The sequence below is a fragment of the Bubalus kerabau genome, chromosome 14 (assembly GCF_029407905.1).
Source record: "Bubalus kerabau isolate K-KA32 ecotype Philippines breed swamp buffalo chromosome 14, PCC_UOA_SB_1v2, whole genome shotgun sequence".
Classification (NCBI taxonomy): Eukaryota; Metazoa; Chordata; class Mammalia; order Artiodactyla; family Bovidae; genus Bubalus; species Bubalus kerabau.
This window is the reverse complement of record NC_073637.1, coordinates 67,473,218-67,487,223: the sequence shown is the minus strand read 5'-3', so window position 1 is coordinate 67,487,223 and position 14,006 is coordinate 67,473,218. Positions and strand designations below refer to the sequence as shown.

Sequence of the window (14,006 nt, the reverse complement as noted above, 5' to 3'; positions counted from 1 at the left end):
TTTTATTGTTGATTAATGAGTTAATGATGCACAGTATACCATCAGTTTCCCTTTGTGTTGGAGAGGTGTTTGATCTCTGTTTCCTCATATGCATCTCTCAAGCAGAATGTGCTAGTTTAACCTCCCCAAAGGAATAAGGTGATGTCACATGCTTTTATTTCATATTACTACCCCATCTATTTCCTCCTTGTCATACCTGTTTTTTTGAAAGAGCAATCTATGAGTATTTTTTCCATCTTAACTTGTTATTCACCCTTTGATCTACTCTTTTACTTTTCCCACTCCTGTCCCTCTACTGGATTACCAAACTTCCCTTTTTTTTTTTTTTTTTGTTTATTGGCACCCTCCTCCTAATTACCAAATCTTGAGTGTCAAATAGAATGAAGGTTGAGAACATCTCTATAGTTCTTTACATGACTGCGTTTTTATTGAACTAGACCCCGCCTTTAGCTTTTGGTATTGTTCTCCCATCTTAAATGTTGTCTATTGTGGCTTTTTTTTTTCTTTTGACTGATAATTATTCTTTGTATGTGCTATTTATAGTTTTCCCCCATTTAACCTCTGATTTTAACCTAAAACATTCACTCAGTTTTAATGACCTGATCTCTCTGGTTCTTCCAAATAGAATGACTCTTTGTGTTCCTATTACTTGAAAATAAACAAAAAAGTACTCTTGTAGACTGGTTTTATGTATTTCAAATAGATTCTGAAATCTTTGAGGACAGTTGCTTTTGTAAATCTAGCAATTAACACGTAAAAACATTTTATAAATGTTTGTTGAATCAAGTCAGGTAAAGAGTACTCATTCGTATTGTGTAAATTTCAAAAATATGTTTATTTTGAAGTTTTTATGTTATCCATATTAGAAACTAGTTAAACCTCTTATCTAATCTGAATAATAACAATTCAGTGAACATTGTTAAATGGGTGCCAAGAATTCTAAAGATGATTAAGATTAATCCTTAAAGGTGGACTGGCTGATTCATATTGATGTTGGTAAAAACCAATGCAATACTGTAAAGGAATTATCCTTCAGTTAAAAAAAAAAGCTTAAAGAAATAGACTTCAAAAAAACAAACAAAAAATAAATTATTACCAAGAAAAAAAGATGGGTTTCCCCTGTGGCTCAGTGGAAAAGAATCTGCCTGCAATGCAAGAGACTGGATTCTATCCCTGGGTCCAGAAGATCTGGAGAAGGGCAGCCTGCTCAGGTATTCTTGACTGGGAAATCCACAGTGGAGCCCTAAGAGTTGGATACAACTTAGAAACTAAAACAAACAAAATTACTAATTAAAAAAAAATGTGATTAAGGAGACAGCTTGGATTCCCAACTCACAAAATAGTGAGGGTTTTAATATATAAACAAATACATGAAAATTAAAACCCTTACCATTTATTTCAGATTTTCAAATGGAAAATGTTTAAAAGCTTCAATTGAATTGTCTTCTTTTGCTAAAGCCATATTTGACATTATCAAGTGGTTTGTTTTGATATCAACTAAAGAAATAGTTTCTAATTTTAAACTACTACTTGTTTTAAAAATGCTGTTTAAGAGTACAAAGTACAAAAATTTTGGTTACATAGGTTTTTATAGCTAAAAAAATAAAGTTGGAAGAGTCTAACATCAATTTTAGTAACCTACATACATTCAAGAAAACTTTTTAAAATTTTTGAATGGTGATTGATACTTTGCTTTTTTCTTCCAAATAAAAATAGGATGATCATGAAAGCTGTGGTTCTAATTCTACCAACCGTAGTACTACTGAGAACACAAAAACATCAGCAAAACCCCGAAGAATTCAACAGGCCACTCCCACAGATCCTGATTTGCCACCAGGTAACTTCTAAGGGGATTGATAAAACCAAAATTTTGATTGTTATTGATCATTGTTGTAGCCCTTTGTAGAATATATATTTTCCATATTTTTTAGTGTCATAAAGTATTTAAAGTATATGTACATTTACTGCATAACAGAACAGATTGAAAGACATTTGTGAGAGCTTTGGAATCATTCAAGGTTTGGTGCTCATTTGCTTGAGATTATTCCTTAAGTTTCTTTACATCCTCTCCAAGCAATGATTTGCCTCTGAGTAATAAATACTTATTGGAGAAGGCAATGGCACCCCACTCCAGTACTCTTGCCTGGAAAATCCCATGGATGGAGGAGCCTGGAAGGCTGCAGTCCATGGGGTCGCTGAGGGTCGGACACGACTGAGCGACTTCACTTTCACTTTTCACTTTCATGCATTGGAGAAGGAAATGGCAATCCACTCCAGTGTTCTTGCCTGGAGAATCCCAGGGACGGGGGAGCCTGGTGGGCTGCCGTCTCTGGGGTCACACAGAGTCGGACACAACTGAAGTGACTTAGCAATAGCAATAGCAATAAATACTTATAGTCTCTTCATTTCTCTTGCTTCTTGATAAACAAAGGAATGACACTAAGTTGTTCTCAGTTTCTGGAAACTGTAAAATTCACTAACAGAATCACAGAGTTTTGTAACTGGGAGACCATCTCTCTTTTCAGTTCCTAAAATTTTTATTTGTCTGGAAGAGTAGTCCTTTCAAATAACAGTTTCTTGATAAATATTTAATGAAGGGAAAAAACCCCAAAAAAACAAAAAACAGTGATTGTTACATGATGGCTCTGTGGCCAAGGTGCATTGCTGCCTTTTTACAGTTAGCAGTTATCAGTCACTTCTCTTTGATTTATCAGTTACTTTTTTTTTTTTTTGAGGTATAGCTGACATTGGTATACACTTGTTTTCTGCCCCAAAGCTTTGTAAGCTTTCTGCTGGATTCAGACTAGTTATTTTTTGACTGTCTTCTGGCACCATCTACTTTACTTGTAAGAGGTTGGCATTAGTTGCATCATTTCATAGCCCTCCTGTCTCAAATTTAGGTTCTAAATTACATTTGAATTGAGCGTATTTAACTAGTGTTATTGTGATGTTATTACTGATGCTTTGTGTTCTTAGGAACTTTACCTAACAGGTCTCACTATTCCCTCTGGCTTTAGAATAAATAGATTAATTGCTATGGCTGGAGAAAGTGCTAAAAGAAGTTATTTTACTTCTGAATGTTTCTAATTCTTCTTAGAGTAGTGTGATGTTTATAGCACTTGATAAATTTTTTACTTAATTATTAACTCCTTGGGAGAAATCCCTGGTGAATTTAATTAAACTGTAAATTAAATTAAGCTATAGCTTATTCTTATTTGTTAAATGAGCAACCCCTATGTCCCTCCAAATTTCTGACTACATATCCCTATAAAACTTCTGAAGCCAACTCATTGTATAGAACTCTCTCCATCAGTATCCTGGCAAAGAATCAGTTTTAGGTTTAACTGTTGAGTCTTATGACATTTTTTTTCTTTAAGGAAAGAACTTGTTTAAGAAAAATTTAAAGCTTTGTCAGTTGTTGATTTCACTGATAAAAATCTTCTATGGGCTAACTTACATGTACTTGAAACAGGTCCCATACTTTTAATGATTCTTTAGAGTCTGTGTTGGAATTTACACTGATACTTAGGATGAGAACTGATCTATTTTTAGAAGTATAAAACATAAAAACAGACGTAGCATAAAATGTCCTATTTTTAGTGTCAGAAAACAGAGCTGTTTTCTACTGAACTACTTGGGGTAGCTTTTGGGTTAATGTGCTTTTCTGCCTTACCTAATAGGAGGACTCAGTCCTTTTTCATGCTGACATAAATCACAGTTATTTAGGAAGTAACTGAACTTGTTGGGCTGTTACTGGGAGGCAGAACAGCTAAACTTAATATTGCCAAAGGAAAGAAAAGGGATAATTTGAGAATCCGGTTGGATAATGGTAAATCATTTTATTTAAAGATTAACTCATATGGTTATTTGTGGATTCATTTCTGTAATATTATCCTGCCTGGAAATTATATTAAAGTTCTTTCATGGTAGAAATGAATTCCTGGTCTCAAAATTTCTTGGGCAAAGTTATTCTTCCAGCATCTGTGGTTATAATTTTGGAATTCAAACATTTATGTAGATTCAGAGTTGCTTTTTTGAGAAAAGTTTTGGTGTTGCCAGTAATTGTTTTGTGTCGTGAAGGATGGGCACCTCTCCAATAGGAAAGGAATAGCAAGTTGATATCTCATTTTTTTTGCAATTTCTGATCTTGTTACCTGGAACAGTCTTTTTGAGATTATGCATTCTGACCAGTGAGTGTATTGTGAAAGCAGTTTAGTGGGTCATGGAAAGCATTTAAAAAATATATAGCATAGACTAGAAAACCTCAGTGTGTGTGGCATGTAGTAAAGGTTAATCATATTTCAAGAGACTTACACATATGTGTGCTTATTCTGGGTTATGATGTAATACTTCTTGCTGGGAGAGAGGTCAAAAGAGTTTGAATCTGCCTGATTTGAACCATTCACATTTACTTTCAGCTAATATATAGACCAGAAACTTCAATAACTGCTAATAATAACAGGTTGAGTTGTGGGCCTAAGATACTCAGTAAGATATATTGACAGTTCCTATTTAGAGGGAAAGTTTAAGGATGTTTCATTTCTTTCTTTCTTCATTCATGCTTTCCTCAGTAGTCTCTGCACTTTATCTAGCTTAGAAATGGGATCACTTCTAATTGATTCTGTAGTCCTATGCTTTCTAAAGTGTACAGCCTTTGGCTTTGTTGAAGGTCATTGTAAGAAGCCAGCCTTTGATGCACTGCCTCTACATTTTCTCTAAAATGGCTTTAAGGGTATTGTCCTTTAATTTATTCAGGGCTTCTTAATTAACTGATGTGTTTTTTCTGATTAAATATTTTTTCATTAAATATTTTTTCTACTTATTATGGTCAAGAAACTCAGATAAATTTTGTGTTCCAGTGCATAGTTCCTTTTTCTTTTGTCATATAATTGTCTCTTCTCTTCTTTTCTCCTTACCTTTTTACTCAGAATATATATGTATATGTATGTATACATGTGCAGGTATTTAGGGTATAGAGAAATTAAAAATCATACCCACTGGGTCTGAAGTGACCTAGATGTCTTTGATATTCATCATCTGTCATGGAGGTTAGCAAATATTTTCTGTGAAGACCCAGTTATTAAATATTTTAAGCTTTGCAAGCCATATATTTTCTGTTACAGCTATTCCACTTTTCTGATGTACTGGTGAAATCAGTCATAAACTGTAAATAAACTAATGTTTGTGACTGTGTTCCAATAAAACTTTATAAAAACATGGCATGGCCTCATTTGGTCAGCCCCTGATCTAATACAGTGTCTGGTTCTTAATAGCCATTTATGTATTCATTGCATTGCACAAAAACTCAACTGCACAAAATCACAGAGTTTTCAGACTCTGATAATCAGGGTCATAGTGTCCTTGAAATGTAGAAGGAGAAGCTACTTCAGACGTTTCTGGTTTAGCTAGCTATCTTTTTTGGAATGTGGACCTTTGAAAATCTTTTGAAATAGTTATAGACCCATGTATGCACATTTAATTGGAGGAGGAAATGGCAACCCACTCAAGTATTCTTGCTTGGAGAATCCCAGGGACGCTGGGGCCTGCTGGGCTGCCGTCTGTGGGGTCGCACAGAGTCGGACACGACTGAAGTGACTTAGCAGCAGCAGCATGTACATTTAAAATTTGCATGTCACTTTAGGATATTCACATACTCACTGAAGTCTTTCAATAGGCCCCAGCTAAGCCTCTGATCTCGGAGGAGGCAATGGCACCCCACTCCAGTACTCTTGCCTGGAAAATCCCATGGACGGAGGAGCCTGATAGGCGGCAGTCCACGGGGTCGCACAGAGTCGGACACTGAGTGACTTCACTTTCACTTTTCACTTTCATGCACTGGAGAAGGAAATGGCAACCCACTCCAGTGTTCTTGCCTGGAGAATCCCAGGGACGGGGAAGCCTGATGGGCTGCTGTCTATGGGGTCGCACAGAGTCGGACACGACTAAGATGACTTACCAGCAAGCCTCTGATCTAGCTTTTGTTTTATGGATGAGAAAATGGCAACTTAGATATTTTGATGTAGATGACAAATACCTTATTATAATTTGTAATACTTGTGGTATACGGCTTCCCAGGTGGCTCAGTGGTAAAGAATCTGCCTGCTAATACAGGAGAAGTGGGTTTGATTCCCCAAATCAGGAAGATCCTTTAGAGGAGGAAATGGCAACTCACTCTAGTATTCTTGCCTGGAAGATCCCACGGACAGAGGAGCCTGGCGGGTTGCAGTCCATGGGGTCGCAGAGTCGGACATGACATGCACACACCTGTGGTATACGGGAGGTGTACCTTGTTAAATTAGCAGTCATTTAATCAAGATTTTGTCTTCTGCAGAAAATACCAAATATGAAATGAAAGCTGTGTTGTGTGTCTGTGTTTGCTTGCTTAATGCTTGTCACCTTAGGCTGGTTAGGGCTTGGTTTTCTGAAGAATAATCTCTTGTAGGGAGTTTAATAATAGCTGGAGAATATATCAAATAATTTAAGAATATTTGTAATGTATTAACTGTTCAAGAGCTTGAACCAAAAATGGAAATGTATTATTCTAGAAGATAGCACAATCATTTCTTAACTACTTGCAGAAGCTCAGCAGTTTAAACTCTAATCACTGTGCCTTTCTGGAACATTTAAGGAATACCTTGTTGTAAATGAAAAAGAAATGCATAGCTTATTTTACATTTTCTATTTTTATGCTTATATTATTGTAACATTTTTTTATTAACATTTTCAGGGAAAACTTAAGTGACTAATTGTGTAAGTTAAGTTAATGTTAACTGGAGGACACAATAACATAAATTTCAGGGGATTAGCATGACAAAAATGTTATGTTTTCTTTATGTACCAGTTAAAGTCAGTGTATCAGAAGCCCGACTCTTAGCGACCCCATGGACTGCAGCCCACCAGGCTCCTCCATCCATGGGATTTTCCAGGCAAGAGTTCTGGAGTGGGGTGCCATCGCCTTCTCCGATCAGAAGCCCAGACTCACTTTATCCAGAGGCTCTGCTGTGTGCCACCTAGGTTTTGAATTGTACTGTTTTCAGCTTTTTCAAGAGGATGCTCTGGAGAAGACCTGTCTACTTTTTGCTATCCCCAGGTTGAAAGTGATGTATATTCTTCTCAAATTTCATTGAGGAAAATTATTTTTATTGATGGTATATATGTCTTATAGTCATATCTCAGTAACAGTTCTGTATTCTGAAAGGGAAAGCACAAATATTGATGGGTAGCTAGCCATTTCTGCCATACAGGTATTCTTTCTCTTTAATATACTGAAAAGGACATTATGATTTTGTCAATAACCTTTACGATATCTAACTTTTATGCTTTGTTCATAACAGAAAAAAGTGATAACTGGAGAGTTTTTACTTCATTCTGACTACATTGAATTTCAAAATATTGCTTAGTGGAGGCAGGCTGTTCAGTTCCCTAAATCTGTATGCTGTATGCTGAAGCAACTAGTTGAAGGCTATCTTTGCCCTCAGAATTAATGGCTTTGTATAGGAGATATTATAGACTACTAACTACAGTGCGAAACCAGAGCAAAGAAGTAAGGAAGCGCAATTAATGCTTTTGGGATATTAAAAGGAAGGAGCAATTATGTCCAGGTATGTGTGTCCTCTGACACACAAAGGTAAAATGGAGAGGTAAGAAAGATTGAAAGTGAAAGGGTGGGAAATGGCTTAGTGGACAAGTACTATCCAAAAATAAAATCAGCCAAAATAAAACTTAATGCAAAAACATTGATGGCCAGATGCTGAGTTATATTAAAAGGTACAGTTCTCCAAACAGTATATGATGACTTTTTATGTACTTAACAACCTACCTTTGAAATGTGGTAGATCAAGCAGACCTCCTCCCCCCAAAAAATCCCCAAACTGGATCTTTAAATACCAGAATTGACAGGATTATTTTATAGAAACATAAAACTCTGTTCCCAGCAGATAAGACAGTGTACACTTTTTTGATATACACATTTGGTATCTATAGACACTGAAAAAGACTTGGTTAAAAAGGTCTTGAAAAATTTCAGAGATTCATTATCATAAACATCATCCTCTCTGGCCACAATACAATTAAATTAGAATTAACTACTGATATGTTTGAATTGATTGCTACAGTTTTATTATTTGTTTTTTCTTTGTAAGCTCTGATTTTCATTTTTCTATTTCCTCTCTCATTTTCAGTGTCCTAAAATAAATGCTCCATACTTTCTTTCTAGGTTTTGTGGCTATTTCAGTGAGATAGAATGGAATATGCTTACTTTTATGTTACTTAGAACTGGAACCTGTTAACATTTTGATGTACAACCTTTTGAAGACATTTTTTCTGTGTGTGCGTTCATGCATATACACATACACTTATACATTTTCTTTTGTAATTTGCATATTTTAATGTTAGGAACATGTTTCAAGGACATTAATTTTTTCACATTAAACAAAAAAATTTAGCTGTACCGGGTCTTAGTTGTGACATGCAGGATCTAGTTCCCCAGACCAGGGACTGAACCCTGGTCTCCTGCATTGGGAGCACAGAGTGCTAGCCACTGGACCACCAGGGAAGTTCCCTTTTTCACAGTGTTATTTTAATCATTAGCATGTATTTTATTGTGTTCCACAGTTTGTTTAATCAGTCCCTTTTTGTTAGTTTTTTGGGTTATTTTTCATTTTCCGTTTTGTAAAATTCTCTGACAAACATACTGGCATGTAAATCTTTGCACATACCTCTGTTTAGTCTATAGCATCAAAATTTGTGAATAATTTTAAGGTTTTGACATGTATGACCAAATTATTCCCTGTGAAAAATGTAACAGTTTTTTCTTCCAAGCACATTTTTGGTCCAATGCTGTTTTTTACTATTGTATTTCTTTGAATCTTTTATAGATGGAAAATGCTATTTATTTTTTATTACTAAGTGGGATTATCAATTTTTTTTACCATGTTATTCTCCTGTCGTTTTTGTGATGTAGAAAAGCTAACTTTTGCATTTTGTTAGCTGATTGATACTCAGTATTTTTCAGTTACATCTTTTGGATTTTCTATATAAAAAACAGTCATCTTCATGTAATGATAATTTTGTGTTCTTCTTGTCAGTACTTACACTGATTTCTCTTTTGTATCCTAATTTAGTTGTTTATAACTTCTGTAACTATCTTAAATAATAATACTGATAAGTATCTTCAACTTATTGCTATTTTCCTTAGCTCCTACAGTAGCTGCCCTAAGTTATCTTTTACTTACCAAAGCTGATAGATTTTTAAAAATTATTATTGAACTTCTCTATTGTATTCCCAATAGGAATTCTTATTCTTAACCTTCTAAAAAAGTTTTATTTTGAAATAATTTCAGCCTTCCAAAAAAGGCAAGAACATTACAGAGAACTTACTTTTCCTTTAATTATTTGAGCATAAGTTGCCTATATGATGCTTCAGTAACCCCAGCTAAATTTTACACCAAAAACTTGATCAGGAAGTTTTTAAGTGCTGTAACCAAGTCATCAACCATGGAATTTCTGTTTTTGAGCAAGTTGGTTTCCTAGTGACCATGTTAGGGCAAATACTGTCTGTTTGTAAAACTGGTTTGTAAAACAAGCTTTTTTGTTTTTAGTCACTAAGTTGTGTCTGACTCTATTGCGACCCCATGGATGGTAGCCCACCAGGCTCCTCTGTTCATGGCATTTTCCAGGCAAGAATACTGGAGTGGGTAGTAGCCATTCCCTTCTTCAGGGGATCTTCCTGACCCAGAGATCAAACCTGGGTCTCCACCATTGCAGGTGGGTTTTTTACCGTCTAAGCAATCAGGGAAGCCCTCTTTTTAAATATTTGGTTATTTTACTGTGGTGAATTGGCTTATTCATCTCAGCTTGTATAATGGGAAACTGAGAGAAGGTATTGAAATGTAGGTGAAAAATCCATCAGTTTTTCTATCAGTTACAATACATTTATAGTATTACGTTTCTGTCATTATTTTGCATTGTATGTTTTCTGAGAGTCACTGCCCCCCCCCTCCTTTTTCTTCCTCCCCCCACAATAAAACCTCATGAACTCTTAAGTGGTTTTTATGAATTCTTTATTCATGACAGGTTTTCAGAAATAGGAAAATCAGTATTAGTCATGCTTCTTGACTTCTCAGAAGCTGTTTATTTTTAACATCTGTGTTTAATAGTGATAGCATGAGGGAAATATACTTTTTAAGGGTGAGCATTTTGATACTTAAAATTTATTTTTGAAGCTTAATTTATGTATCATTTTAGCATCTATCTTCCCTGGTACAATAATATCTGAAACCTTAATCTTACTGATATTTTGTGTGTTAATTTTATAGCATATGATAATTGGCACTTTAAAAGCTGCTAATATGAGAAAAACTTGAATTTAGTCATTGTACATCTCTTTTCTATTTGTATCCATTGGGAGTGAGTGAAGGAATTGGTTTTTACAAGCATGTTATGGTTGAATAACTTTAAATAAGTTTTCTTGGAGCAGGCTTCAGTGTAGGTGTTAATGTCAGCTGCTGACAGAAGTTGATTCTGTTTTGTCTAGTAAACTTGTGGTTTAAAGAATATAAGCAGATAGTTATTTAATTAAATAGCTGAATTTTAAATTAGTTTTTATATAGATTTTATAGTGGAAAATATATTTGAATAGTTTTTAATCTTTTTCTTCTGTCTTTTTTAATGCTATTTATGAAGGCAATGGCACCCCACTCCAGTACTCTTGCCTGGAAAATCCCATGGACGGAGGAGCCTGGTAGGCTTCAGTCCATGGGGTCGCTAAGAGTCGGGCACGTCTGAGCGACTTCACTTTCACTTTTCAGTTTCATGCATTGGAAAAGGAAATGGCAACCCACTCCACTGTTCTTGCCTGGAGAATCCCAGGGACAGAGGAGCCTAGTGGGCTGCCGTCTATGGGGTCGCACAGAGTCGGACATGACTGAAGTGACCTAGCAGCAGCATGCTTAGTTTTATTTATATTTTCTATTAAATTCCTCAGTAATATATCTATATATGCTTATTGTGTGAAAAACTTCTGATATTACGAATTCCTGTTACGCTTTTATCTATTCTCTTTCTTTCCCTACTTTTCTCTTTTGTCTTCATCTTTGTGTTCTTTCCCTTTCTTTCTTTTAGTACTTTCTGTATTTTCTTCCTCAGTCATATTCTCCCTTTCCCATTTCACTATTATACAATATTAAGTAGAAGTAGTCAAATTCATTGTGATGGTCATGTTTCTTTTATCTTCCTTTCTCGAGCCCTAATTTTTGAGTATTTTAATAGCTATTTAAAAGTAGAAAGAGACGATGGTAGCTGAAAAAATAACCTTAAAGAAGCTTTTCTTCTTATATATTGTATAATCAGTGTACAGTAACATTGTTTCATTTGAGAAAATGTTTATAAAATGGGCAGAAATCAACGTACTTGTAGATTACATGGCCTTTGAATGAGACCTAGTATTATGTTGTTAAAAAGGTGTGGCTTCTGTGATTTCTCTAGTACATGAAACTTCATGATACAGAACTTCTTTGCAGGGGTGTTTGTTGAGAAGGATCTGGTACTTATTAACTCTTTGGCAAGCCTATTTCCCTATCTGAATGTTGGTTTCATCTTTGCAAAAGATGCAAAATGATACTCTCATTGTTCATGTACATTAAGTTCAGTAACATTTTAAGGATAATTATTGATTTAACATTTAATTGGAATATTTTTTCCCTTATTTTATAGGCTATGTACAGAGTCTGATCAGACGAGTTGTAAATAATGTAAATATTGTTATAAATAATCTGATACTAAAATATGTTGAAGATGATATTGTCCTTTCAGTCAACATCACATCCGCAGAATGCTATACAGTAGGTGAATTGTGGGATCGTGCATTCATGGATATTTCTGGTGAGTAAATGTCAAGATTAGTTGACATTTTTCTTTTTCTTCTGTTGAAACATTTATCTTGGATTCTAAACCGTTTTTGGGCCACCAGGCTCTTTGCTAAGTCTACTGAAAGCTTTATATCTTCATCCTGAAAAAAATGCACATATATTAAATTTAGCATACAATTACAGGAGATTATTAGACCTTCAGATTAAGAAATCTGACTTGTTTTCTAATACTCTTAATTTTTATTCTTATCTCATGCTTGTTTCAAATGTTAATGTCATGTTTTATAGTACTGTGGGTTGAAGGAATAAAAATTGAATAATAAAATTTTGAATGTTTTTGAAAGAGAAAAAGGAATGTGTTGCTTTTACATAGTTCAGTAATGGCAAAACTGTGTCTGATGTATGTTTTAGATTTGTATACTGCAGAGCATATTTGGGGTTTTTGGATAATCACAAAGCCTCCTTTATTATGTGCTGCATTTTCCTTCTGCTTATATTAAAAGAACTATTTAATAATAATATATTTTTAATAACTACCAAATACTTATTATTATTTTATATATTTTCAACATGGAAGGTAGGCATGTTGTGAAGCCTTGAAAATACAGCTGTGAAAAAAGTGCTGCTGTTTTGCTAGAAGACATAATAGTTAAATAAATCACAACACTTTTTGATACATGTTCTGATAGTGTAGGGAGTGGATATTTTTGGAAAATACAGTAAGGAGACTATTGGGAACGCCTTTTATCTGTGATTTGCTATTGTACATAATTGCTAAAGGTGCTGGCACTAAAGGTAGACTACCTGAGTTTGAATCTTGACTCTCCCAACTTCATAGAGATGTATGATCTTGTGTGAGTTACTTTGTGGTTTCTTGTTTTCCTCAAATATATACCATAGCATAAAAGTATTTGGTACATAGTAAGTGCTCAGAAAGTGAGCTGCTGTAATTATTATTTAAATTCATTTTCTCAGATTCTCATTACAGTTCCATAAAGTGATACCCTTTCTCATTCGTTAGTTGTATATTCATTTATTTAAGTCCTAGTTACAAGAAAGCAAAGTGAAATTGAGTCTCAAGGTTTCCTAACTTGCCTTGTTAAGGCATACAAACAGGAACTAGAAGACCTGAAATACAGTGTGTTCTTTAAGGTTTGGTCTTCACATTTTAAAAATGAAAAATAATCCTGATATTACAGCTCTGTTGTAAGACATAAATTAGAGCATATGCAAAAACCCAAGCTTGTTTCTGAGACATTGTCAATGCCTCTAAAAGGGGAAGCAGTATCTATTTCAGAAGTTAAAGGATTAAAACAGAATAGTTAAGAAAGAATGAAGTCGTCATGTATGGTAAAACATGAATGAATCTTGGAAACATTATCCATGCATGTTAAGCATTTCTTTAGGACATACATAGTACTTAGGAATGGGTTTGTTAGGAGGATATGCAGATGTTCACATTTTGAAACTAATGCAGAGTCTTTTTCTACAGTGCTTGTTAGGTCAGCATAATTATTACCCTCATTTTATAGATTGGATTTTAGCACATTATCTAAAAATACCAGAAGTAGAATTCATTTTGTATGTTTTTAAGGTAGTTCTTATTAGTGTTTAGGAAAGTATTTTTCAAAACTTAATCCTTTTCACTTTCACAGAAATGTTTTCTAGAATATCCTTGAAATATGATTACTTTAGCATAAAGTGATTTTTATAGGATAATGGAGAAGAACATGTGCTCTGGAGTAAGGTTTTCAGAGTTTGAATTATAGCTCTGCTCTTTATAAACTGTCTGACAAGACAAATTATTTACCCTTATTGTGCCTTCATTCCACAGCTTTTAAACAGAGCCATATAAATATTATAAGAGAGAATGACTGCAAAAGATTTAGTGTAGTGTCTAATAGCAAATACTCAGTGAATTATAATTATTATAAAGAGAGGGAAGAAAGCAACTAGAGGGTTTCTTTCATTTCTTCTTATGATAATTTCTTTCCTATTTTGATAATTTCTTTAATTTGTGTATGTGTACATAATAGTAACTAAATCATTTATATAGTGTGTAACATGAAATAATGTTGTAAGTTTGTATTTTTTGCAGCTAAAAAATTTAAAATTTATTTCCTTAATAAAACCTTACTA

The 14,006-nt window shown here is 34.3% G+C and overlaps 1 protein-coding gene across 44 annotated transcripts in view; it reads left to right on the top strand.

The window, feature by feature from the left end:
• Positions 1 to 14,006, top strand: part of VPS13B (vacuolar protein sorting 13 homolog B) — an 851,071-nt gene that overhangs the window by 76,460 nt on the left and 760,605 nt on the right. For all 44 annotated transcript variants that reach the window (XR_008702388.1, XM_055546536.1, XM_055546537.1 and 41 more), the window contains 2 exons: positions 1,717 to 1,837; positions 11,713 to 11,880. Coding sequence is in view for 43 of the 44 variants with exons in the window: in XM_055546536.1 (XP_055402511.1) it covers positions 1,717 to 1,837; positions 11,713 to 11,880 (289 nt within the window). In the remaining variant the exon portion in view is untranslated. The remainder of the gene's footprint in view (positions 1 to 1,716; positions 1,838 to 11,712; positions 11,881 to 14,006) is intronic.